The sequence below is a fragment of the Archocentrus centrarchus genome, chromosome 7, assembly GCF_007364275.1.
Source record: "Archocentrus centrarchus isolate MPI-CPG fArcCen1 chromosome 7, fArcCen1, whole genome shotgun sequence".
Lineage (NCBI taxonomy): Eukaryota > Metazoa > Chordata > Actinopteri > Cichliformes > Cichlidae > Archocentrus > Archocentrus centrarchus.
In genome coordinates, this window is record NC_044352.1 from 4,040,571 (window position 1) to 4,066,975 (window position 26,405).

The following is a 26,405-nucleotide window of genomic DNA, read 5'->3' on the forward strand; positions in this document are numbered from 1 at the left end:
CACACACACACACACACACACACACACACACACACACACACACACACACACACACACACACGTATAAACCACAGTTTTTATTTCTTTATATGACATGAAATTAAGTAATTAGGTTAAATTTTCTGTTTATCTATCTTTATAGACATTTATTAGACATATAATTACTTTCATTGATCAGTACAAATACCAGTGATACCAGCTCTCATATTCTAGCAAAAGCAAAACTAAAAACAAACAAAACTGTTTCAAAAATTCCAACATCTGGCTCCATTTCCAGGAGAAATTCCCATAATCCAGAGAACCTGTCCACCTTCCTGTGGCTACAGTCCACTCTTGTATTTTATCCACCTGCGGTAGTTGGTAACTCGGGTGTAGACGCCAGGTGCGTAGATGAGACCACAGCCTTTGCCCCAACTTGTCACACCTGCCAGGAAAAAACGCCCACTGGGGTTGGCGACAGACAGAGGCCCACCGGAGTCACCCTGAGAGTCAGAGAGGAGTCACAGAAGAGCCTGATTTTTAAAATCAATCAATTTACTCTGAAGAAACCTGTTTTCTTCAATCAGTGATGAGTAGTAAGATGTCCTGGCTTTACAGAGGGCTTTTTTTTATAGAGCAACAAATTTTTTTTCCAGGCTAAATGAAGATCCTCTCCAGTTTACTGATTATCTGCTTTAAGCTGCATATTTGTGAGTTATACTACAGAGTCAGGCCCTTATATCCTTAAACTTACAGCACTTTCAGAAAGACTTCTGAATGGTAAATGGTTCTTATATAGCGCTGTTCTACTCTAGCTGAGCACTCAAATGTTTGCATTTATCCATTCACACCAATAATACAAGAACTACCTTCTGCAGCTGAGTGCTTTCTATCTTCCATTCACACACATTCAAACGATTGAATCAGAGAGCAAATTGAGGTTCAGTATCTTGCCCAAGGATGCCTTAGTATGCAGCCCACAGCAGCCAGGAATCAAACCGCCAACCTTCCGATTAATAGGTGACCTGCTCTGCCTCCTGAGCCACAGCCACCCCTCTGTAATAAAACTTATTCCTCACTGCTGTGTAATCCATTAGAGTAAATGTAAATGTTACTAAGAAATGATCAGACAGGAGGGGCTTTCAGGGAATACTGTTTATCATTAATCATTATTGATCTCTGTCTCTCCCCCCTCAGCAGATGACCCCCCCCCCCCCCCCCCCCCCCCCCCCCCCCCTGAGCCTGGTTCTGATGGAGGTTTCTTCCTGTTAAAAAGGGAGTTTTTCCTTCCCACTGTCACCAAGTGCTGCTCACAGGGGGTCGTTTTGACTGTTGGGTTTTCTCTGTATTATTGGAGGGTCTTTACCCACAATACAAAGCGCCTTGAGGTGACTGTTGTGATTTGATGGTATATAAATAAAATTGGATTGAACCACACTCTGCAGGTTACCCTTAACACTAAACACACCTGTTTACTGAATTCATCAACAATATACATTTTATTTGAATTATTATTATTTTTTAATCCCTGTTCTGGAAACAGCTGCTCGCTGTAGAAACATCAGGAGGAACAGGTGGGGACTGGTTTCAGCAGCATAATTATTCATATCTCACTATATTAGTAATATTAATTCATATGTCACTGTCTCACTAACACAAGCATGTGTAAATGATTTGTACCTGACAGGTGTCGACGCCTCCTGAAAGGACTCCGGCACACAGCATGTTATCTGTGACCCTGTAATTCAGGAGAAAGCTGCAAAACCAAAGCTCGATGATCTTAACTTCCGCCTTCTGGAGGGTGGTCGACGGGACACCTGACAGACAACAAGATCATATCCTGTAGAGCTCGTAGATGGATGAAAAACAGATGTTTGATCATGTTTATAAGGTTCAAAGGCAGTAAGTGAAATATGGGCTGGACAGACACATCTTATGAGCAACTGTATACCATAATCAATAAAGTTGTATTGTTGAACCTGGCAAAGTGAGATGGAACACTCCAACATATTGAACCAAATGACCTCCACAGATTCAGTTTCTGTGGTTGCAGCTCGGCTCATTCTAACGACCCAAACATCTGTCTTCCTCTTTATTTCAGATAAACTTGAAAACATCCTCATCATTTCCAGTGTGGAACATATGAACTCTGATGATTATTATCAGCTCACCTCCCAGCATTGTAGTCCCCCACCCGGTGATCCAAGCGTCTCCGTCTGATGGGAAGTAGTAGGTGGAGGAAGGCAGGCAGATGGGACTGATGTGCTGGGTTAATTTGACGGCGGCGTCCAGCTCCATCAGAGCGATGTCGTTGTCCTTGTTATATTTGTTGTAGAAGTAGTGAGGGATGATCCGCTTCACGCCCCTCTTTGCTGTCCACTCATTGGTCTGATTCTGCACGTTGAAGCCCAGCAAAGCCTCCCATTGGTCAGCCCGAGAGAGCCTGCATCAATAAAACAGGCAGCGCTGTCAACTAATACTTTGAACTACATTCATAATTGAATCCAAAATAAACTGCTGAACTGGATCAGCGGTTAAGAATATGGCTGGATTTAAAATGTATGTTTGTGTAAATGTGTACATGCACACACACACACACACACACACACAGACATAACTGTGGTCTTAAACAAAGCATTAAACACAGACCCGTCGCTATGGGCGGGCCCTAGGGGGCCGTGCCCGCCCACTGATACGCTTGGGCCCGCCCTGGCCCGCCCACCCAAGCCAGATCACTAATCAAGCTAATAATAGTGGTGCCCCCCTGTTGGACTTCATAAGCCCCCCTTAAGACTGAGATCTGGCGATGGGACTGATTAAACAGGGTTTAATGCTGATGTGTTTAGTAATGACACAGCAAACCTTTGCCTTTAGTGAGTCATATTTGTATGATTTATTTAGATATGCTCCTAATTCTGTTGATGCCTCTGAGCTGTAAAATTGTCACTGGACCTCTTCAATAAATCCTTACAGATTTTAATGCCAAAACAGTTTTTCCTGCTTTTGCAAACCAACAGTAAATTTGACCCTACATGTTTCTTTTTCCAGAATTTATACTGGATGGTTTATAGTTTACACAAAGTTTGTTTGTATTTGCTGAATAATCTCATTTATTCAAAAAGGTTTTACATCTTCAGAAACTGCAGCGGAAGCTGTTAAAATTCGAAAGAACATGAATGCATATATGGATTTAAAATGCAGTTATATTTAAAAGTGCCATCTTTACTTGTAGACATTAAATATGCTTTTAAACAAATCATTAGGTTTGTTGTTACTTTTAATCAGACTAAAACAGGCCCGTGATCCTGAACTTGGATAAACAAAAGAATATAGATGGATGGATGGAAATAGGCTTTAAAAATAGGTTAAATGAATGATTTCAAATTTTTAAAAAATGAGTGGTTAAGAGTTGATACAGTGAAACAGTTTCCACATATCAGTTGATACAGTCTACACCTTTTTAATAAAAAGTTCTGTGACTGGCTTTAAAGACTAAAACCTTCCTGAGTCAAATACAGTTAAATCTCTCATTCAGGGTCATCTTCTGAATCTCATCCAGTGTGTCAAAATGACAATCCTTTAAATGCTTTTTCATTTTTGTGAAGCAGATATAGTCACAGGGAGGCGTATTGGGTGCTCTGGGTCCAAATTTAGCATATGTGATAAAATGGCAGTGGACACAAAGAAGAGGACTTTCCAGGCAGAGATCTTAAACGAACAGCTGCACTCGAAGCTGTCTAGAAATTTGAGAGGAGATGACCTTGAACAGGTGATTCAGACAAGGTTTTAAAGCCCCATCACTTCAGAGGGAGGAGCTCCTACTTGTATCTTCTGGTGTCTTGGACGCAGTGGGCAGCAGTCAGCAGCCAGCGGTCACTCAGCAGAGAAGCTCCACACACGTGTCCTATCCCCTTGAAGTGCAGGCTCACCTGCCAGGGCCACTCACCCTCACGTGATGCCTCACCTCCCACAATACGAGTGCTCTGGTACAGACTCATCCCACACTCTGAAAACAAACACATCTTAATACAAAAGTAACTAGAAACTTCAGACTGCAGCCGTCTGTGGGTGAGTGTGCGGTAAACGTACCACAGTCAGCTTCATCGGAGCCGTCCTCACAGTCCTGCACTCCATCACACTCTGGGTTCAGTTTACTGATGCAGTGTCCGTTCCTGCAGCGGAAGTTGAACGTCGAGCACTGCTGCAACACAACAGCTGAATGACAGGAGACACACAGTAAGAAACTCTTACAGACAGACCATTCTTCTTTTTCAGCATCTCCAAAGCATTTGCACTGGGACTCAACACCCAGAGTTCTCAGTGTGTGGACTCAGTTTGTTTATACTTATCCCTTAGTATCTTGAGTTCTTTGTATTCCAATTAGGGATATTAATGCAAACATATTAACTGAGTTGTCTTCATCTGAGCTGACTCAGAGACTACTTCTATTTGAAATTGAATCCACGTTTGGTCCTAAAGCTTTTTTTAAAAACTCTTTTTAGACTTTACAGGGAGAGATGTTTGATGGTTTGGACTCACTGCAGTTGATCTCATCACTGTTGTCTCCACAGTCGTTAGAGCCGTCACACTGCAGAGTCTTGCTGATGCAGTGGTTGTTGCTGCAATGGAACCTTCCCGGACAAGCTGATAAGACAAACAAAAAAATATCACGGTCCTGGGTCTGCGACCGCTTGTTTCTTAGTTTATGGTCTTTCGTAGTTTTGTTATCTTTATTGTTACTGTTTTGTTATATTGTTTCATGTGTTCCTCTTATGCATTCTTGGTTCTCCTTGTGTTCCATCCCAAAGTGTTTCCCCTGGTGTGGAGTTTCTTTTGTTTTATTTTCAGAGTGTCTGTCACTGTGTCATGTCTAGTCTGTGTCCTCCTTATGTGGTGTCAATTTTGCATTCATATATCAGTCTTCTCACTTCCTGTTTTATTTTGACATCCTGTCTCATGTGCTTTGTGTTTTGTTTTACTTCCCTGAGTCTCGTTAGTGTCATTCTGTTCACCTGTTCATCCCAGCTGTTTCCACTCACCCCTCGTTCCCTCTGTGTATTTATTGTCTCAGTTTTCTCCTTGTCAGAGTCTTATTGTGTTGTGGCTGTGTTTTCCCTGTGCCTGCTGGTATTCCTTAGTTGTTCTTCAGTATAAGTTTCCTTTTGTTTCACTTTGTTGCCTTTGTTTATTTTTTCTCCTCTGTTTCCTGCTGCTGTAATAAATGCTCATTTTTGGTTCCTTTACAACTGCCTACACCTGCATCCTGCTTTTGGGTCCTCTCCTCCTTTACACACCACACAGCATGCATCCACGCACCGTGACAGAAAATGCTTTAATTAAATGAATCCTCTTTACGATCAGCTGGATTGAAGGCCTCGTGCTCAGCAGTGAAACCCTGGTCAACGTAAGAGGAGTCTGAGCTAAACTTGATACTTGTTACTTTCAATGGTGACCATATTAAAAAAAGTTGACTACAAGGTATGCGTCAGGTGTTGAAGAACCAGGACTTACTGATGAGAAGTGGGCGACTGGAACAAGGCTGTGACATAAGTGGACATGGGATGAGAATAGAGAACTGTTGGAATGCTACTACACATGTAACCCCAGTGAAAGGGATTACACAAAGAGGATGTGGGACCTATGACAACACCCAACATCTAGACTAACATCAAAATCCACAAGAAGCAACTGCTGTCACAACCAGAGATCGATGAGGTACAACACAAATTCTACAGCAAGCAAAACTGGGTATTAAGCCCCAAAAACAACTGGTACTGTAAACATGAGATCAGCTGACCTGAAAGAGAATATGATGGCGAAGCTTAAAACCTGGACCCTCCATGGTCGATTACCAAGACTAGCCTCTGAAAGCCTACTAGAAGGTGTTAATGCAGCATCACAGACAATACCTACTGCAACCATAGCTGAAACCAGCCAGCTGATCTTTACCACAGTGAACCTGGAGATGCTTGGCTATAAGATGAGCAGACGCAAAAAGCAGTACCCCCCATAGAGAAAGAGACCTGAGGCCAAGATCAAGGAAGCACTGAGAGAAGTCAGCCAACATCAGAGCTGCAGAAAGGTGTGATGAAGAAAGAGGTGCCTAAGAAATACAACAAGCTGTCAATACCAGAGGCCTTAGAAACTGCCAAGCAAAGACTCACAGCCTGAGCTAACTGCTTGAACAGGTATAACAGAGAGGTAGATGCCAGGAGAAAAAACTAGATGTTCTACATTGAACCATCCAAGGTGTACTCTCAGTGGCAGGGGAACAATATGAGAACATCCTCCCCACCAAGGCTGGAGATGGAGCAATGCTGGAAGAGCATGTGGGAGAAGGATGCAATACATAACAACAATGCTCAGTGCACAGCAAGCTCCCTGAACAGGATCCAGTGACCATCACAGTGGCAGACATCTAAGAAAGAGTCTCGAATATGAAGAATTGGACAGCACCAGCCCCTGACATGAGTCACACCTGCTGGCTAAAGAAGCTAACTACACTCCATGAGCACCTGGCAGCACAAATGAACCAGCTGCTAATGGATAAGACACACCCAGAACGGCTGACTGAAGTCCTGATCCCAAAGGATCTCTAGAAGGGACCGGTCACATTTGACTATGTAATGTACCATTGACAGAGAGAAGAAGTGAAAAGTCCTACCAATGGCTGGACAAAGCTGGACTGAAAGACAACACAGAGGGACTAATCATGGCAGCACAAGAACAAGCTCTAAGTGTAAGATCGATAGAGGCTGATTCCAGGCAAGACCCCAGGTGCAGGGTATGCAGATATTCCTCTGGGACAATCCAGCATGTAGCAGCAAGGTGCAAGATGCTCGCAGGGAGGGAATACATAGAGCACCATAACCAAGTGGCTGCCATAGTAAACAGGAACATCTGTGCCAGGTATGGCCTGGAAGTCCCGAGGTCAAAATGGGATACGTCCCCACGAGTAGTTGAGAATGACCAAGCTAAGATCAATGGGACTTCCAGATATAGACAGGCAAACTGCTTATAGCTAACCTGTCAGATATAGTAGTGATAGTAACATACTTGAGAAACACCAAGGGCTGAGAGAAGAGCTAGAGAGAATCTGGAAGGTGAAGGCAACAGTGGTTCCCGAGGTAATCAGAACACTCGGGGCAGTGGAGACTGGCTCCAGCTGATTCCAGGAAGGACATCTGAGATCTCCTAAGATACTGCACAGGACCCTCAAGCTCAACCCTCAAGAATGTGTGCAGGGCGAGTGGGGGTTTATTGATAAAGTTGGTGCTAAACTTTCTTGAACTCTTTTTAGAAAGAGATGTTTGATGGTTCGGACTCACTGCAGTTGATCTCATCACTGTTGTCTCCACAGTCGTTCAGGCCGTCACAGTGCAGAGTCTTGTTGATGCAGAGGCTGTTGCTGCACTGGAACCTTCCTGGACAAGCTGATAAGACAAAAAAAATAAATAAACCCTTCATCTGTTTACCTGCTTCAGAAAATGTTGCCATTATTTAAGCATTTATAAAATAAATAAATATGTCATATTTACAATCAGTTGAGTTGAAGGCCTCATACTCAGCAGCAAAACCCTTGTCCACATAGTAGGATTCTGAGTTAAACTTGATGGTCACCTTGTTGCTTTTGATGGTGATCACTCTGCTCTTTAAACGACTGCCACACAGCCTACAACAAAAAAGCTAGGCATTACATTGCATATCTATTAGATTAACATACATGCACAACAACACAACCTTTTATTTGAACAGTTTCACTGAGGTTTAAGAATTCATGACATAACATCACAGGTTACAAATGAGCTTCTCGTGGCCTCTGACAGTGGACTCATCTCTGTGCTTGTCCTGCTAGACCTCAGTGCACTGTTCATTACTACTGACCATAACATTTTATTACAGAGATTAGAGCATGCCATAGGTATTAGAGTTACTGTGCTACAGTGGTTTGAATCATATCTATCTAATAAACTCCAATTAAATAAAATAAAATTAAATTGAATTGAATTTTCCTGATTCTCTGAATCTTGTGTTGATCTTAATTATTAATAGTCTAGAATAATACGCAGTGTTGTTGTGAATTACACGGGGTTTGAGTGTGGCATTGTTTCACAGAACATCATTATCAAGATGCAGTGATAACAAATGATAACAAATTCACTTTGGAGATCACTGCACAGTCTGACTGCTGACTCTGACTGCTGACTCAAACTGCCTAGGCCTGGCCTACGATTTTTAAAATAGTGGATCTGATTTGGAAGCTTGAACAGTAACATTTGTGATTCTGAGATACAGTGCAGTGCAAAAGTCTTGAGCCACCCTTTGAGATTTTCTGACTCAGAGCTCTGCAGTCTTAATTTAGGACCGCTGCAATCCTACAGTGACCATGGATGATGTAGAAAGCAGCTGAAAGATAAGGAGGCATTAAACTAGCGCTTACTCACCTTTCACCATTGATGTCAACATAATCGTGGAGGCACTGTTCACTTTGATTTCCCACAAAAAACGTTTTGAACTGAACCTTCACAAACTTTCCATTTGCAACCTGTAAAACAATAATAACATAAATAAGTGTGAAAAAAAGAGCAAGCTTTAATTCTTAGTTCTGTCATTCAGGCCAACCCCCAGAACTATCTCATCTTCGCTGCTGGCCGGGCTCCTGAACTGCACCCCTGCTCTGCTCCGCCCCCAGCTTCCTCCCTCCCTTGTGCTATTTTTCGGGCCTTGTGCTGCCACCTTGTGTTTTGATTTTTGGATCCCTGTTTTTTTTTTGTCTTTGTATTTATGGTCTTGGTTGTTCTAACACATCTTTGTCAGAGTCTCCCATCAGGAAATAGAGACTTGTAAACCACTTGGTTGTGCCTCTCAGTGTCCCACTGATCCAGCCTGTATCTAAAATCCTGCTACTATGTGCTGGACTGCACATCAACACAGTCTGCAACTTGGTGTCCTGTCGACTGTTGTACTCTTATTCTTCTACGGATCTGGTGCTTAGAGCCTATTTCTGTGTTACCATGATCAGAGTCCTTTAGAGCAGCCTTTTCTAGCCATTAATAAGATTTCTTGCTGTCAGCCACTTCCTCTATCTGTCAATGGTACATTCCATGTAGGGGGATGAAATAAAATGTAGGAATCTCTGCACTCACCTCAATGTTCCAGACACACGATGTCCTTGGAGGGTAATTGGAGGGGAAAAATGGTGAAGAGAATAAACCTTTATCTCCAGTCAGATTACCGCCACAATCTGAGAAACGGACAGATTATCATTAGAGTCACTTAGAGACGCTGACACAGTGATGCTACCTTTGAATCAGACCTTTTAACACAGAGAGCTTCAGACGAGATTATTGAAAAATTACTATTATAACTCAACTTGGGGGAACATGGCAGCTGCTGCTCCTACGCATTTTTATCTCATCAGTTTGTGGGAGGATGTAAATACACACTAATCTATGTATACTTATGATTACAATATCTCTCTTTTTTAGACTATCCCCCCAATACTGACTGTACCTTTAGCATTTCACCTACTTGACACAAGAGTTTCATGTATTTTCCTAACATTAGCTTTACATTTTCATGCATTTCAGTCCCAGTGAATTTAAAAAATATGAAGTGACTACAGTTCAGAGTCTTGATTTACTTAGGCCAGTCAGAGGAATCTGGGAGTAGTCTGCTCTGAAGCCGGCGAAGTTTTTCTCCTCATTGGTGACAAACGTCAGTAACATGATGTTTCCAGAGGAGATGAAGGACAATGCGTGGTGAGGGTTTCCACACTGTCTGAGAAAGGAAAACAGAGGTAAACAGAAGCCTGTTTCATTTCTAATAACACACCACAGTGATGCCACAGTCCTGGGGCCTGATGGATGAAGGTTGTGTGGAAACAAAAACTATAAAAAGTTCCTCTTCCCGAACACAAGTTGGCATTTATACAAGAAGTGTGTCATAAAAAATAAGCAGCTTTCCTGCAAACAGATTTTTTTTTCTATACACATCTGCCCACTTTATTACATAAACTAAGTAATTCAAAAATTTCATTACAAACTTTGTAAATTTGTCAACAAAAAGAGTGTGTGTGTGTGTGTGTGTGTGTGTGTGTGTGTGTGTGTGTGTGTGTGTGTGTGTGTCTGGGAAAGTGATATTTGTCTCACTCTATCAGAGCGTGTTTCTCTATGGGGGCCAGTGAATCATAGACTTTGATGAAGTCGTGCTGACAGTTGTTCTCCAGGACCAGATTGTGAAATTCGAGCCAGACTCGGTGGCCCGGGTCGGCCCGGAGCCTCCACTGCATGTTGATATTCGGAGGGTACAGAGAGCCTGGAAATCCCGGAGAATTTACACGACCCGGATTTCTGACGTGGATGTTGAAGATCTTCCTCTCTGAAAATATGTTGACAAAGGTCCAGATTTAGCCACAGCGGTGTTACAATCAATGAAGTATATTTACTGCAACAGCGTATGAAGGTACAAACGCTCACATTTTGCAACATATTTACCTTCATAAACAAGCTCGTTTGAATTATAAGGCAACTCAAATCTGTTTACATTTTAATAAAATTCAAACTTTAAACACAGGAATGCCAACAGGAAAACCAGATCTCACCAGCCAACGGGGTTCTGGTCAAACGCTGATCTATAGCTGCAAACACAAAGTTAAATATTTTAGTAAACCACATATTTCACTGTGTTGATATAAGTACAACACCAGCATGTTCAGATAAATATTGGTGGAAATTTTAAATAATATTTTTAACATTATAAAATGTTTTATTTTACTTTAATTCAATTTATTAAACCATTTGGCTCTATAGATGTCCTGGTCCTGTGCTCCAGTGTTTTCAGTCCTTCAGACTTTAAGCTTTTGTTGTTTAATGTCTCCCAGTGTTTCTTATGTTATTACGGGTTTTCTTTCTGGTTGGTTTCCCTGTTCATATCCTCAGACCTTAGTTTCATTTTTCTGAGTGTTCTTGGTTATGATTATAATAACCATAACCAAGGGAATTGAGGAGTTAATATCAATAACCAGGTTACTGATATTAATTCCTCGATTCCCTGTGCTCTATATTTCAAGTCTGCATTTTTGTCATGTTAGTCATTTTGTGTTTTATTTTGCAGCCCCTGTCCTGTGTGCATTGTTTGGTTTTGCTTCCCTTATTTAATCAGTCAGATTCTGTTCACCCATGCCTCGTCATCCCCAGCTGTATCTGTTCTCCTTAATCACCTCCTGTGTGTATTTAAGCCCTCAGTTTTCATCTATTTCTTGTTGCGTCCTCCCTCATAGAAGTGTGGTTTTTGTTCCAGTTTTCCTGGTGTTTGTTGAGGTTCTTCATGCCTCTCTGTGTGTTTTGGTGAATCAGCAATAAAGCTGTATTTATGAGTACATTTTGCATTTGGAGTCCTGCATTTGGGTCCACTTCCTGCCTGCCACACTGCTCATCACAACAATAGAGCCACATTATTTCAATATATTTGACTTTTTAGTGTTTTATTGAAATCGTTACTTTATGCCTTTCTTGCATCATTTTATTTAGATTTTTACTTTGATCTCCTTTATTTCATCTTTTTTCTGTTTAATGTTGGTAGTTTTAATTTCATGTGAACTAAATCATGGCACTTTCTATAAAACATGGAAGCATTGTTTGGTTAATAAAGTTGCTAACAAATGATTAACAAACCTGTGGAAAACTGTAAACTGAGTGAATCTGTGAGCCATCAAACCTTGTGTGGTGATGCTGCTGATGTTCAGAGTGTCTGTGGGTTTCTGCAGCCCTTGTCCCTGCTGATCCCACTGACTTCCCGTGGGAGGTTCCACAGATCCAATGGCTTCATCCAGCGAGGTCTGCTGAGGGACGGGGACATCAAACTCTGACTCGTAATACACCACAATGCTGTCATCACCGCTGTCACCCTCACTGCAGCACAAGTACACACACAGAGGATTTATACAGATTTTATTTTTGAAGGGCAACATTGAACAACAAGATTCAACATTTTGGGCATAAACCATCCACCACATTAAAACTGCCTGTCTAATAGCACACACATAAAGTTGGCAAAAGTACATACAAACTGTCTCAATAACCAGGTTCGATCTCCTGTGGCCTAAAAATCAGCACATAAACTGGGTGCCAGGAGCTTTGTGGCATGGTTTTATTTATCTGCACATACATGAGCGTTAATGAGCCTCAGGCACAAACCACTAATTGTTGTGGAAACGCAGTCATAAAGCATTACATCTTGATCCTTGTCTGAGTTACATTGATCCTCATGCTGCTTCTAAAACATGAACTTTGGTAACTGTTGTTTCAGTATCTTAACAACAGTGTTGTTCACTTTGCCTGTGTGCAACTTTAACTATATAAGCTGATCACTGATATCTATCTGAACATCTGACAAAGAGACAGCATTGAACAAGAATGACACCATGGCCTCTGGCAGTCAGTCAGGTTTGTGTTTCACAGTACCTGAAGGCCTGGATACTGTTGTGGTTGAAGTATTTGGCCAGCACTGAGTTTTTGGAGTAAATCAGTTTCAGCTGAAAGAGAAAAAGGTCACATGTAATTACACCTACTTCCTTTGATTAAATCAACAAATACAGAAACACACAACAAAAGAAGCCGCAGAGCAGAAGTGGTTTGTGATAACATCAAGATTACAATCCAGATTCATAGCACACAGTCATTTAGCAAAACGATGACAATGACAGCCCATTGGTCTGTAGCTGGATATTATCAGCACAGGGTTGGACCTCCTTTTGCCTTCAGAGCTGCTTAAGATGAAATGCTGGAAACATTTTGATCCATATTGACAGGATACAGTTGACACAGTTGCTTTGTTAGCAGCAGTCTCTGGAGCTTGAAAAAGGCAACTGGACTTCTTTTTGTTTCTTGAAGACGTTTCACCTCTCATCCGAAAGGCTTCTTCAGTTCTCAACCAAATGGTGGAGAGACCCAGGTATTTAAACCCCTGTGGGCGTAGTCCCCTGGAGGTGGTTATGACCCTCTATTGATCATGTGCGTGAACACATGTGCCCAGGTGTGAAGGGGGCGTGGGTCATATTTAATCAGTGGTTTCAGTTGAAACCAATTTAGGACTCCGCTCCATTGTTTCCTGTGGCCTATTGAGGTCACTGGAACAAAGGTGTGAATGGGGGTTGAGACGTCTGGGAAGGGAGCTCAGGACAGCACTGTAAGCGGGGGAAGTTGGTGACGTAATCCACCTCCTCTGTTCAATGATGGTTGTTCACAGTGGACATAGATGGCTTCTTTCACTCCTATGTAGCTGGCTGTTACCTGTACTGAGGAGAACCCACAGGTAGCACAAACAACTGGTAGGCCTCTCCTTTTCTGGGAAAGTCTTTCACTTCTGGTCATTGAATGGTGCTCTCACTTGGTTTTGACACTCACTGCAGTACTGTACCACTTCCTGTTCCTGTACACCACGCAGTGGTGTTTCCATGTAGCTTAATAAATTATAAATCTCTAGACAATGGCTCATTTCATAGTGTAATCTTCACATGCTTTATCCAAAGTACGCTCTCTGCTGAATTACCTTGAAATTATATTCACAGTATTCACTTATTGTGTCTTTGGGGATTTGCTCCTTACTATAGCTATTAGCTTAGCACTTTACTGAGTCACAAACACTAATGCACATATTAAACAAATATGTAGGACCACTTTTTTGCATTTATGCAATATTTCTAAAATTAGAAACATCCTTTTTCAGAGCGATGCTGAAAAGCTAATTCATGCATTTATTACTTCTAGGCTGGACTATTGTAATTCATTATTATCAGGCTGTCCTAAAAGCTCCCTGAAAAGCCTTCAGCTGATCCAAAATGCTGCAGCTAGAGTACTGACAGGGACTAGAAAGAGAGCAGATTTCTCCCATATTGGCTTCTCTTCATTGGCTCCCTGTTAAATCTAGAATAGAATTTAAAATTCTTCTCCTCACATACAAGGTCTTGAATAATCAGGCACCATCTTATCTCAAAGACCTCATAGTATCATATCACCCCAACAGAGCACTTCTCTCTCAGACTGCTGGCTTACTTGTGGTTCCTCGGATACTTAAGAGTAGAATGGGAGGCAGAGCCTTCAGCTTTCAGGTGCCTCTTCTGTGGAACCAGCTCCCAGCTTGGATTCAGGAGACAGACACCCTCTCTATTTTTAAGATTAGGCTTAAAACTTTCCTTTATGATCAACCTTATAGTTAGGGCTGGATCAGGTGACCCTGAACCATCCCTTAGTTATGCTGCTATAGGCCTAGGCTGCTGGGGGTATTTCTTTTCATTCACCTCTTTTCACTCTGTTTAGACTCCACTCTGCATTATTAGTTATTATTAATCTCTGTCTCTCTTCCACATCATGTCTTTTGTCCTGTCTCTCCCCCCTCAGCCCCCCCTCAGTAGATGACCCCCCTCCCTGAGCCTGGTTCTGATGGAGGTTTCTTCCTGTTTAAAAGGGAGTTTTTCCTTCCCACTGTCACCAAGTGTTGCTCATAGGGGGTCATTTCTGTGTTTTTGTAGGGTCTTTACCTACAATATAAAGTACCTGGAGGTGACTGTTGTGATTTGGTGCTATATAAATACTGAATCATACTGAATAAAAACTGAATCAAACTGAATTGAATGATTGGCTGATTAGATATTTGCATTAACTAATTTCAATACATTTATCTACTGTGCTTAATAAATTTATTAGATCACCACTCAGTGTAAAGTTGATGCCACAGCAGCCCTTAATTAAGAGCACTGATAATGACCAACATCAGATTTTATTTGTCTGTAGAGTCATCATTAAAGCATCAGATGGTCTTTCTTGTTTTATGAAAGGTGGTCCAATAAATGTGTTAATCACTCCATATTTCATATTATTCTTCTGTGTCTTCATGAACTCCACATGTGACACAGCACATGCAGAGAACTCCCATGATGCTTTGAGTCTGTAAAGTCTCACCTGTTGGCCGACCTGAGCAGACAGGTTAGCAAACTGAGTGCTGCTGGGATCTTCGTACTCCGGCAGGAACCTGTGGTTGTTGATTCCCATGGAGCCGATGAAAGTTCTCTTCACTGTGACTTCTTTGGGTGCTGAAGACACACAGAAATATTTCAAATATTTTACAAACAATACGAAAATTTATTTATTTTAATCAGCTATATTGAAAGAGCTCATTTAGTGATGCTGTTCACAGAAAGCAACATAATTAATATTCTGTAGCTCAAAACAAAAGTTACCTGCAGTTATTCCAATGCCTTAGACTGCAGCAGGAGGAAACGCTCAGTTTGTATTAACAGGAACTTAATGCAAGTATTATAAATCAATATTTATATTTATTATGTAATAATATTTTGTGGAAAGCGTCAGTAACACACAGGCCATAATGCTGAAAATATGCAAAAATATTATCAGTGAAACACTGTCTAAATCACCACTGCCTTACTCATGGTATTTTTAATTTCTTATCATAACTGCCTGCAGTTATCAAGCAGTAGAGGAACAGGTCATAACTGCGCATTGAAGTAGAGCAGGTCGTCTACTGATCAGAAACTTGGTGGTTTGATCCCTGGATGCTCCGGTCTGCATGCCAAAGTAGCCTTGGGAAAGATACTGAAGCCCGAGTTGCTCCTGATGTGCTCGTCAGAGTGTGACTGTGTGTGAGTGTAAGATAGAAATCACAACATTATATTGTGATTGTGAGAAAATCGAATGTTTGGACACAGCTTGTAGTCAGCAGAAGACTGATAACAGGAGAAGCAGCCCTGTGATCAGTGTCAGCGAGGAGCACCTGCCTCTGGTTTGTACACGCTGACACTTTTTTCTCTAAAACCTGGCTGCCTGTTTTCTGTTTGATGAACCAGAAACCTGCCTGTCTCAGTGTTGTGGCCAGCATGTATCACATGGTAGGCAGGTGAGGTACAGTTTAATGCACTTCTAGGATATATATTATAAATCATATAAATCAATAGGGTAAGACAGGAAATCAAACTTTTAGTTGGTGTGTGTGTGTGTGTGTGTGTGTGTGTGTGTGTGTGTGTGTGTGTGTGTGTGTGTGTGTGTGTGTGTGTGTGTGTGTGACTGAATTCAACTGATAAGGTTATTTCCCCGTCTAGACGTTCCACTTCCACAGTTTTGAGTAAAATCCTGAAATCTAGGAAACCAAATTTGTCTCAATTTGATGAAACAACTTTTAGCAACAGAATCACAATATCTGAAAAAACATCACTTAACCTCCTTTGGGGCCTTAAAATGTGGAAGCTGCAACTTCCATCATTTTAAAAAAAGAGTCCAAAAACGTCTATTAGCCCCCACAAACATGGCATCGATACACAGCCCAGGATATTCTCTTACAGTGGGCCTCATACAGCCTGCATAAATGGTGATTGATGTATGGGTCTCTGACTCGTGTCCTCCACACTGGACAAAAATGAATTGCTGGGTCTTAGGTGGGCCTGCCTCGGTTATGGGGTTACAGAGGCCAGCTCTGCAAAATTGAGCTGAAAGAATTGCACACATTGATGTACGGGTAAAGTTTGATAAAGTCAGCTTACGGTGAAAGGGCCGCAGCAGCAGCCCAACCATCAGAGCCAGAATAAAAGCTGATATCAGCAGGCCGACTGCTGCCGGCAGCCTCTTCTTGCAGAGGCTGTAGTTTGTGTAACGGCCCTGCAGACAGAAAGAGAGGCAGGGAGGAGGCAGGTTATTAGAGTTTAACAATTTCCTGACTGTATGACACTAAAACATAGACCACTAAAAGAATGAAAGATTCCATAATTAGGAAGAAAATCACATATAGATGAGGAGACAGCACAAAGGGAGTTAATTGGTGACTGCGAGCTGCAGGGATACATTAAAAGAAACATAAAGTGTCCAAATTTGAGAGGAAGAAACTGTGAAACTCTACAAGTATGAACCCTAAAGGGAAGCTCACGGCTGCTGATAATGAAACCATGAGGGCAAACAAACTCAATTATTTTTATGAGTGATTTGAAATGGACACAAAGAAGCCTTGAAATTTTAGATCAGTGTAACATAACTGATGACAGAACATTAATAGATCTATGTACTGTTATTAAGGTTTTTAAGGCTACACACTGACTGAGCTGTCTGCATTTCTCTTTAGAACATTTGCAGAAGAACCCACTCCTCTGAGTTCTGCTGACTCTGTACCAGAGCTTCAGATTTCCAGATTAAAATGCTTTGTCCTCAGGAGACAATGATTACAGGAAACAAGATGGAAACAATGATAATAAGTAAGTTCTTTATTGCTATTTGATGATTAAAACTGTAACAAGTAACTTTCTGTCAGTGAAATCACTCAGTCAATAAAATTCATTAAGTGATTAAAATTTTGAATAATTTTGCAAAATCAGCCAGTAAAAGTGTTTCCTCTGTGTGTTTGTGTAGCTTGGATTTATATCGGTTCTCCTGTCAGAGGAACGTCATGTTTCACTGTGTAACAGAAACCTGTCATCACACAGGTCACAGGTCATAAAACCAGTGGAGTGTGATGTGTAATAACTAACTATATAACTAATCTGTGCTGGAAACCAATTTAGAGCCAGCCTCATGCACATCATATGCATATCAATACTTCCTTTCATAATTTAGATATAAACCAAACCACACTTCTGTTATTTAATCTCAGGTGAAACCGACAAACCTGTTTCTGATATGATGTCACAGGCAGGTTGACTTTGCAGGTTCTGGACTCACCTGTGTGGAGTTTAAACTCTCCTGTGAACCCAGTAAATCCAGCTCATCAGTGTCCCACCTCATGGTTTTTTTTTTTTTAAAACTTCTTTATTGTCCTTTTTCTCCTTTTTGTGAAACTCTCCTGGTGTCAGGCCAACGAGAAGATCTCTCTGTCTCTCCGGGTGGAAGCTGAGATGAAACCCAAGCAGCTGATAAAACTATTTTGTCTGGTCGATGTTGGTTCTTACTGGAAGTTCAGCTCTGGAACAAGAAAGAACAAAGAGATGAAGAAGCAGATTGATGGTCTTTAAACTTCATTCATGTTCTGACGTGGGTAACACATCATCCTGATTTTAATTCAGAATTTAAAACATATTGAAATCATCACTGTTGCTGTTGTAAAATGTGCATATATATATATATATATATATATATATATATATATATATATATATATATATATATATATATATATATATATATATATATATATATATATATATATATATATAAAATAATTAAATCACTGAAGAGGGCCTCTGCTGTCCATACCAACAGACCTGTATTTAGGTTCTTGGAAAACACCTGACCAACTCAAGAAAACAACTTCACTGAAACGTACAAAACTTCACCATGTGAGTTCAAACGTTTCATAAAACTTGAAGTATGTCACAAAACCACCAACAGTCAAAGTGGAAACACCATGATCACTTCTAAAGAAAACCACAGCATGGAAACTGAGCAACACTACACATGCAGGTGCACGACTTTCATCACAGTTTAAGAGTAACCCAGTTTATCTGAACAATTATGCTAAGGACTTGGACGGTCACAGAGATGCAGATAAGAGACAGTGTTAACCACTACTCACGATCAGCCCCGGCTGATCAACAGATCTATAGATAGAGTTAATCCATCTGTCTAGTCTTGTCACTGCTGTGTTTCCAACCTGTTTTCTCTCACCTCATCTGTGTATGTATTGCCTGCAGCTTCCCTTGCCCTTTGTGGTGTCTCCTCTAACAGTTGTGGGGTCTGTGTTTCCCCCTTGGATCACAGGTTGGGAATTCCCGGCTCCTGCTCTGCAGATTTTTATTTCCCTATGAGTTCCTGTGGTCCTAATCCTGCCGTCTCATGATACTAACAGTGAGACTAAAACTTGAACACTAAAATAAAATAACGTTTAGATGAAAACCAATAATTCTGGAAACTAACTGAATTTAATTGAAAAGTGAAAATAAATAATGCAAATATGAGCTAAATATAGTAATGCTGTGAAATATTTTTGTGTCGTGGAATGAACTAATTTGATTGAAGGAGTGATTTTTTTTTTTCTTTTTTCATTTGAAAGCACTGATTATCTATCAGTGCAGGAGCAGCAGCAAAGAGTCCTTCATGTTAGTGTAAAGGTTCAGTATCGGTGTTTTCTGTCACTGTTTGCAGGATGTGGGAGACAGAACTGAACTGAGAATGTAGCTTTAATTCGGAGTCTTCTTACAAGGTCCCAGAGCCGAGGCAGGGCTGGAGTCAGCCACTCAACACCTTGGAGACAAAAGGGAACTCACTAAACAGACGTACACACAGCTCGAGGAGGACGTAGACAACCAACTGAAGAAAACAAAGGACTTAAATACACACAAGGTAATTAGGGAGAGTGGACTACAAAACGCAAACACTCAGGCTAAGACACAAGAACTGAATACAGATGATAACTAAACATGGAAACAGAACCAGAGCAGAAAGCAGGTAAACACCACACAAAGACGAAGGCCAGACAACAAGACACGGGAGCTGTTTGTAAAAATGGGTGCTGGTCGGAGCAGAGTGTGCCTAAAGAAAGGGAAAACTTTGTCCTCCTCCAAGCTCGGGTTTTCTACCAGAGGCCTGGGGGCTTGAGGGTCTTACACAGTATCTTAGCTGTTCCCAGTATTGCGCTCTTCTGGACAGAGATCTCGGATGTCATTGCTGGAATCTGCTGGAGCCACTCTCCCAGTTTGTGTTCAGATTACCACAGGGACCACTGTTACCTTCATCTTCCACATCCCTTCCAGCTCCTCTCTGAGCCGTTGGTACTTCCCATGATTAGTGCCTCTGTGCTGTCTGTCAGTGCAGCTTTGTCCAGCCATTGGTAGGATTTTTCCTACATCAGTCACTTCTTCTATCTGCCGGTGGTATGTGCCGTGCAGAGGCCTGTCCTTCCACGACAGTTCCTGTTCTTCCTCTTCTTCCGTCTTGGGTTTCTGCTGCCTGAGGTACTCACTAAGAACATTATAATTTGTGGCCATCTTCCTGATGTACTCATGGATCTTTGTTGTTGGTTCATCTAGGATAGTGGTTCTGACACTAACTAGTCCTCGGCCACCTTCTTTCGCTTCGCGTACAGTCTGAGTGCTGGATTTGGGGTGAAACCCTCCATTCATGGTAAGAAACCTTCTTGTCTTGACATCAGTGGCTTTTATCTCCTACCATTGGCCAGTTTATTATCCCAGAAGGGTATCTGACGACCAGCAGGGTGTAGGTGTTGATTGCCCAGATCTTGTTCTTCCCAGGACATTCACTGAAACGGCAGCTCAGGTGCTGTTAGACTTTTACCCCCCCCCCCCCCCCCCCCCGTCTTTCTTGTAATCTCAGTTAGCTCAGAATAAATTGATTTATTTTCATATTTTGCTACATTGTGGGTGATTGTGCTTTAAGGTGCAAATTTAATGTACTCACGTTTGAATAGCACTTTTCTAATTTTACTGACCACTCACAGCAATTTTAGCTACAAGTTTAACTATACATTTTACACACACATTTTAACTATACATTCATGCCGCTCTTTATTTTATCGACTTCAAGCACTTTATATTGTGACCGCAGCCAATTTAGAATCATCGATTAACCTGACAGGATTTAACTGGAACACCTGAAAGAAGCCCTCACAGACTCAGGGAGACGTGCACACAGAAAAGCCTCGGCCACAGTTTGAGCCAGGAGCTTTCTGACTGTGAGGCAACACTGCAACACCACACAACCCTGTTTCAAATCTTGTGCTGTATCAAAGCACCCTCTCTTAAGGCATCCGCTGATCTTTGTAAGACTTCACTTCCTTTTGTGCATCATAAATGATCCCACCTATGCTGTTTTACTGCTGTGAGATTCTCTGACGACCCTTCACAGACCAGCACAGACGTTTCTTGGGTCCCAAAATGCTTTAAAGGTAACGCGACAGGTAATAATGCTTCAGCTGTTACAAGCTTAGAAAGAATGAATTTTGACAGAAAACAAACAGAACACATCACTGAGGTACATTAAAAGGCTTAAAACACCAGATTAATTAAATGCATGTACAAAAAATTATTATAAAAAATAAATAAATAAAAAACAAAACAAAATAAAAATGTACTGTAATTGTTTTTTTTTTGAGAAAAAGAAAACTCACCTTTGGCTTTTCAGCTCAGAGTTGTTTACGTGGTTTTCAGCGTGTGGTACCTCATTTTTTGCAAACTTCAGCAGATGCTTAAAACTCTGCACAGAGCTGAATAACTTCACTCTGATACATCTGAACCAACAGGAAGCCGAGCCTTTCACTGAGGTCTGACTAAAGTTGAGCCCTTCTTTCACCGCCCACCAGCAGCTGGTAGATTTAAAAAAAACAGAATTTGAGGGTTGAGGTGCATTTATTTTACAGAATATTACTTTAGTAAAGGAATATTCAGTGACTTTTTCGATATTACTGATGGAAACTGTGTAATACTTGGGACTTGAAGTTAATGCTTGCTGTGGATGAGCGAATCTAAGACACTAACCTCATGAAGTCAGAGAAACAAAGTAATCCTCTGTGTGATGACAAAAATATGGCATTTTGTTGTTTTTTGTAACACTGGGAAATAAATTTCCACACCGGTAATTTCCTCTTCTAAAAAAAGACCGTCAGTGACACCAGACTCTTTCAAGTCCTCGTACATTTAACATTTTTTTTCCAGTGTCACGAAACAAGCAAAACTTCCACACACTGGAAGAAAGTTCAGGGGTGTGATTACTTGTGCATCTACCTACATTATGTATGTGATACACTGCCTATGTGGCCTCAAATATAAAGAAAAAAAGCTATTAGAAAATTGAAACGGAGAACAAGTGAACATAAAATGTGATTTGCCGACTTAAATAATATGAAACATGATCTCTGGAGCTTGAAAAAAGCTGGCTGGACTTCTATATGTTTCTTAAAGACATTTCACCTCTCATGCAAAAGGCTTCTTCAGTTCTAAAACCAAAAGGTGGAGAGTCCCAGGTATTAAAACCCCAGTGGGGGTTGTCCCCTGGAGCTGTTCATTGGCCCACTACTTTTCATATCCTTCATCACATTTGCCAAGGTGTGGAAAAAGGTCATCACAATCAATGTTTTCAAGTGAAACCACTGTGAGACTTCACCCCACAATATCAAGGGACTTAGTGAGGTCACCTGATCTCACAGGGGTTTAAATACCTGGGACTCTCCACCCAGCATGGAAAACAAGCGAGCCAAATGATCTGAAAACAGAAGCCAAAGTCCAGGAAGTCTGCAGAGATGCAGATAAGAGTGCACGGCACCTACACATGATCACATGATCACCTCAGATCTCTGTACCTCGTAAAAAAGACCTCAAGTCCTTGAGGTCTTTTTTATGAGTATATAAGAATAAAAAATACCACCAATACAACACCACCAAACTAAAATAAATTATTTTTAAAACAATACAAACTAAGCTAGGAAACTAACAAGCTGAATTTGACTGGGCCTAATAGGAATGGCTAAGAAGAAGGCCGTTAAATCTGTGAGCGAAGCCGCAGAGAAAGCAACAAGGTGGCTGTGGATAAAGAGGGTGGGTCCGTGGACACTTGCTGCTGAGACGCAAGTTGGGGTTTGAGCAACCCCGGCTGGGTCACCTGGGTGACGGTGTCTGATGTTGAAAGACCTGAAACACCCAGTGACCCCAAGTTACATCACTGATGATGCAACCCAGCGCATGCAGGAGATGTATCTTATACATTCAAATAATAAGTGAAAATGATTGAATTAACTAATTTAATGGTTCATCCATACATACATACATCCACTCGCTGATTACATAGTCCAGGTTTTGTGGGCTGCAATATAAGACACCCAGGCTTTCCTCTCCCCAGTCACCTATTGCAGTTTTTCCAGGAGTACACCCAAATGTTCTCAAGCCAGCTGAAAGATCTCATTTTTCTAGCATGCCCTGGGAATACCCTGGGTCCTTCTTCTGGCAGGACATGCATGAAACACCTCACCTGGGATGTGACATCCTAGCCAGGTGCCCAAACCTCTTCAACTGGCTCCTTTTGATCTGGAGAAGTAGCGACTCTATTCTGAGCCCTTCACAAATGACTGAGCTCCTCACCCTATCTCTTACAGAAAGCCTTTTTTCAGAAATACCCTTTCACACAATGCTGCAGAGACATGTCAACCAAGACACCCCCACAACCTCAAGTGTGCAGAGAAACTCAAGGGGAATCTCATCCATGATCTCCCTGAAATCCTCCCACCCCAAATTTTTGCTTCAGTTACTGCCAGAGTCGTATCCCACTTGTCCTGTGAGCTGCCTTTGGAGTCCCACAAATTAACCAAGTTTGATGGGACACTCTTTTTGACTTGATAGCGCCCTTCACCTCTGGTGTTCTTCTGGTTTGGGGGTGCCCTTGTGCTCAAACATGGTGTTCGTTATGCACCAAATTGTGATTAGCACAGAGGTCTAATAACAGAACACCACTTGGGTTCAGATTGGTCAAGCCATTTCTCCGAGTCACACACCTCCAGGTCTTCACTGCCATTGCCCAGGTGAGCAGTTAAGTCTCACATAAATTTTTTTAAAATTGTTTTATCCTCCTGAGACCCGAGCTCCTGTTTGCAATTCATTTTTAATTTCTCCTAGATATTTGTGATTAGATGGACCTGATATGTATATAAACTAAGCTTCCTCTTTGAACAGGAAGTTGTATTTCGTTACATCGTTGTTACATACTTTTGTGAAAAAAAATGTCCTCAGATGTGGACACTGGGATTATTTCATAGCATAACACAACAAAAACAACATGACTTAACAAAGTATAAAACGCTGTTGAGCAAAATGAAGAATAAGGTGCAGCAAAGCCAAAATGTAATGTCCCCACATGTGGACGCAGGGTCTCAGGAGGTTAAATATAAGTGAAAAAGCAGATTTTCCTGTGTGTGTGTTTTTTAACTACCATATTTATAATGGTTCTCATCAATTTTCAGAGTCATAGTGGAAAATTTTACTACAACTGTCTCCATTGATCAACATAGATACAGACCGCACCAGACCAATAAAAATAGGTGGTAAAATGTGATATCATATGAAGAAAATAAAGTGATTTAAACCCCTCGGAACAATTCAGTCGAGACAGGAAAAAAAAAGATGGCCACCAAACATGTAGGTGGAGTCAGTGGTTCATCTTTGCACATGAACACCAAGTCCTTTTCAAATAGGTCATGATGTAATGTAGTGAGCGCAGCATGGGTGCTAGCTGTTTTAACAAACTGGATTACCAGTGTGACTTTAAGACTGTGTGATTGGTAGAAGGTGTGAATTTACTGAAGGAACAATTACCCTGCAGTCTGACACCTTTGAACTAGCCTGCTTTCCAACAGGAAACCAAGTTGTTTGTTTGCTTTTTCCTCATTGCTGCTGCATGTGGTTTCAGCATTATAACTCATATGTCTACCTGTGAGAACAACACCAGCAACTTACCAGTAATTCACACACTTTACATCAATCAAGCGACTCACTCATTATATACATTCTGTAGGTCAGAGGCCTTTCAGTGATTTTCAAAATAGGAACAAGAATATTTTATTTTAACAAATATATAGTGTAGACAATTTGTGTAGATCGGACATGTTTTTCACATTCATGTGCAGATTTGTTCCTTCTTACAGATTAATTAAAATTGGCAGTGTGAGAGTTTAAACATATTATTTATGTTTTTACTTTTACTGAATAACTGCTTCACAAAGTAGTCAAAGTATTTAGACTCTGAAGTAAAAGTCATAATTCTGCTTGGACATTAAGACAAAAGTTTTAACATTAAATGTGCTTAAAATAGCTCAAATGAAAGGACCCATTATGCAGAATAATACACATTCTGCATAATTATATTTTTGTTTATAATTATTATCCCTTTTTTTCTTTATTCTGTCTCGTTTTTTATGTCAAGACATGTGCTGAAGACATATGCTATAACACCATTAAATTCAATATAACTCACAACATAGTCAACCAGTTTTATATGGTTAGTTTGGTATTTCTTTCTGATAGTTTTCAGATTTCAAACCTCCCAGACTAGTGTTCACTGTGTCACCCCATTTAAAACAATGTGAAAATGCCATGAAAATAATGATGAGATATTAAGACTCCAACTTTTTAGTCCAGTAGCAGTTTGTGATGACACCAGTGTTATGAAACTGTTTCATGACCATGTTTGGATTAGTTTAAGTTTAAGTTCATGTTTAAGTTCATGGTCTATTTAAATACAGGATATGTCTGTGATGTGTTGAACCATGAGACAGGAAGCATGTACTGTACTGCTGGTGCAACTGTTAAAAGAAAAAAGTGAGTGTGTGGTTGTTTTTATTGTTTATATTAAAGAATATTGCTTTAGTCAATATAAAACCACTTAAATACTCAAGGTCTTCTTTTCCTCTTGAACAGGCCTCTTCTGCAGTACTGGTGGTAACTGGAAAGGTAGGACTCTCAACTCGACCGAGATAAAGTGTCTAACCACATGAAATCAAAGACGAGCAAAACTCATACCAGAGAAACATTCCAGGCCACAGCCCTACGCTGTAAACTTAAAGCAAACCACGTAATACTTTCACACACTCATTTTGGCTCTACCCCCACAGGAAGTATGCAGTCTACTGAAGTATATGAAAATCATTTGAAGACAATTTTGAACGAATGTTGACATAAATACCAGGTGGCTATTTCTACCTTCTCTTTAAATTTCATGATTATTGTCCATACATACAACCATAATGAATTGTGGACATCCTGCAACGACATGTCAGTATAACACATGTTGGTGCATTCAGCCAGCGTTTACATGTTCTGTGTGCTTGTGTGAGTTTTCTCTAATTACTTCACTGTCCAAAACATAGATTTTAGTGTAACTGAATTGATGTAATTTGATTGAATGTTAGCGTGCTTAGTGTTGGCTGTCACAGGCTCCAGAATAATCGGATATGTGGTTAAGAAAAGGGTTGGCTGGATAAATCTGCACACATGGCACTAGAGGTCAGTGCTTCATCAATTTCTACTCAAACGTTGAGCCTCTGAATCCATACTCTCGAGTTTATGCTGCATCTGTTTTGTCTTTACCATTTCCAGCAGATGCAAAATAGATTAAAATCTTATTGAGCAAAGCTGCTAACTAGAGAAATTTGTACACTTTGGCATTTGTTACAAACGAGCAGGAGCAGTTTGTAATAATCAGATGAATGGATACATGTTAACAAACACAGCCCACTGCATTCTGGTTTCTGTTGTCTTTATTAGTGGAATGGAATATACACCTCTGTGCTTTAATGCTGTTTTCTCCATCATTCATTGCTCTCTTTCTCTCTCTGAGACCGAACACCAACACTTTAATTCTGAGGCGTCTGAAGTGCTGCTTATCATCGCGTCTAAGCTCCCATTTTGTCACCTCAGGATACGACCAGTGTGCTTC

General features: G+C 40.9%; 1 protein-coding gene across 1 annotated transcript; it reads right to left on the minus strand.

Moving 5' to 3' along the window:
* Nucleotides 1–80: 80 nt before the first annotated feature.
* Nucleotides 81–17,795, minus strand: LOC115783247 (suppressor of tumorigenicity 14 protein-like). Its single transcript, XM_030733985.1, has 18 exons — nt 17,697–17,795; nt 16,532–16,646; nt 14,940–15,070; nt 12,444–12,514; nt 11,698–11,891; nt 10,583–10,618; nt 10,131–10,359; nt 9,623–9,759; nt 9,126–9,223; nt 8,424–8,524; nt 7,518–7,651; nt 7,308–7,412; nt 4,519–4,623; nt 4,069–4,194; nt 3,802–3,985; nt 2,151–2,422; nt 1,660–1,796; nt 81–482 (listed from the first exon to the last, which is right to left on the minus strand). Exons 1-18 carry the CDS (start codon nt 17,757–17,759, stop codon nt 321–323), a joined length of 2,400 nt encoding a protein of 799 aa, XP_030589845.1. The 5' UTR covers nt 17,760–17,795; the 3' UTR covers nt 81–320.
* Between the last annotated feature and the right edge of the window lie 8,610 nt (nt 17,796–26,405).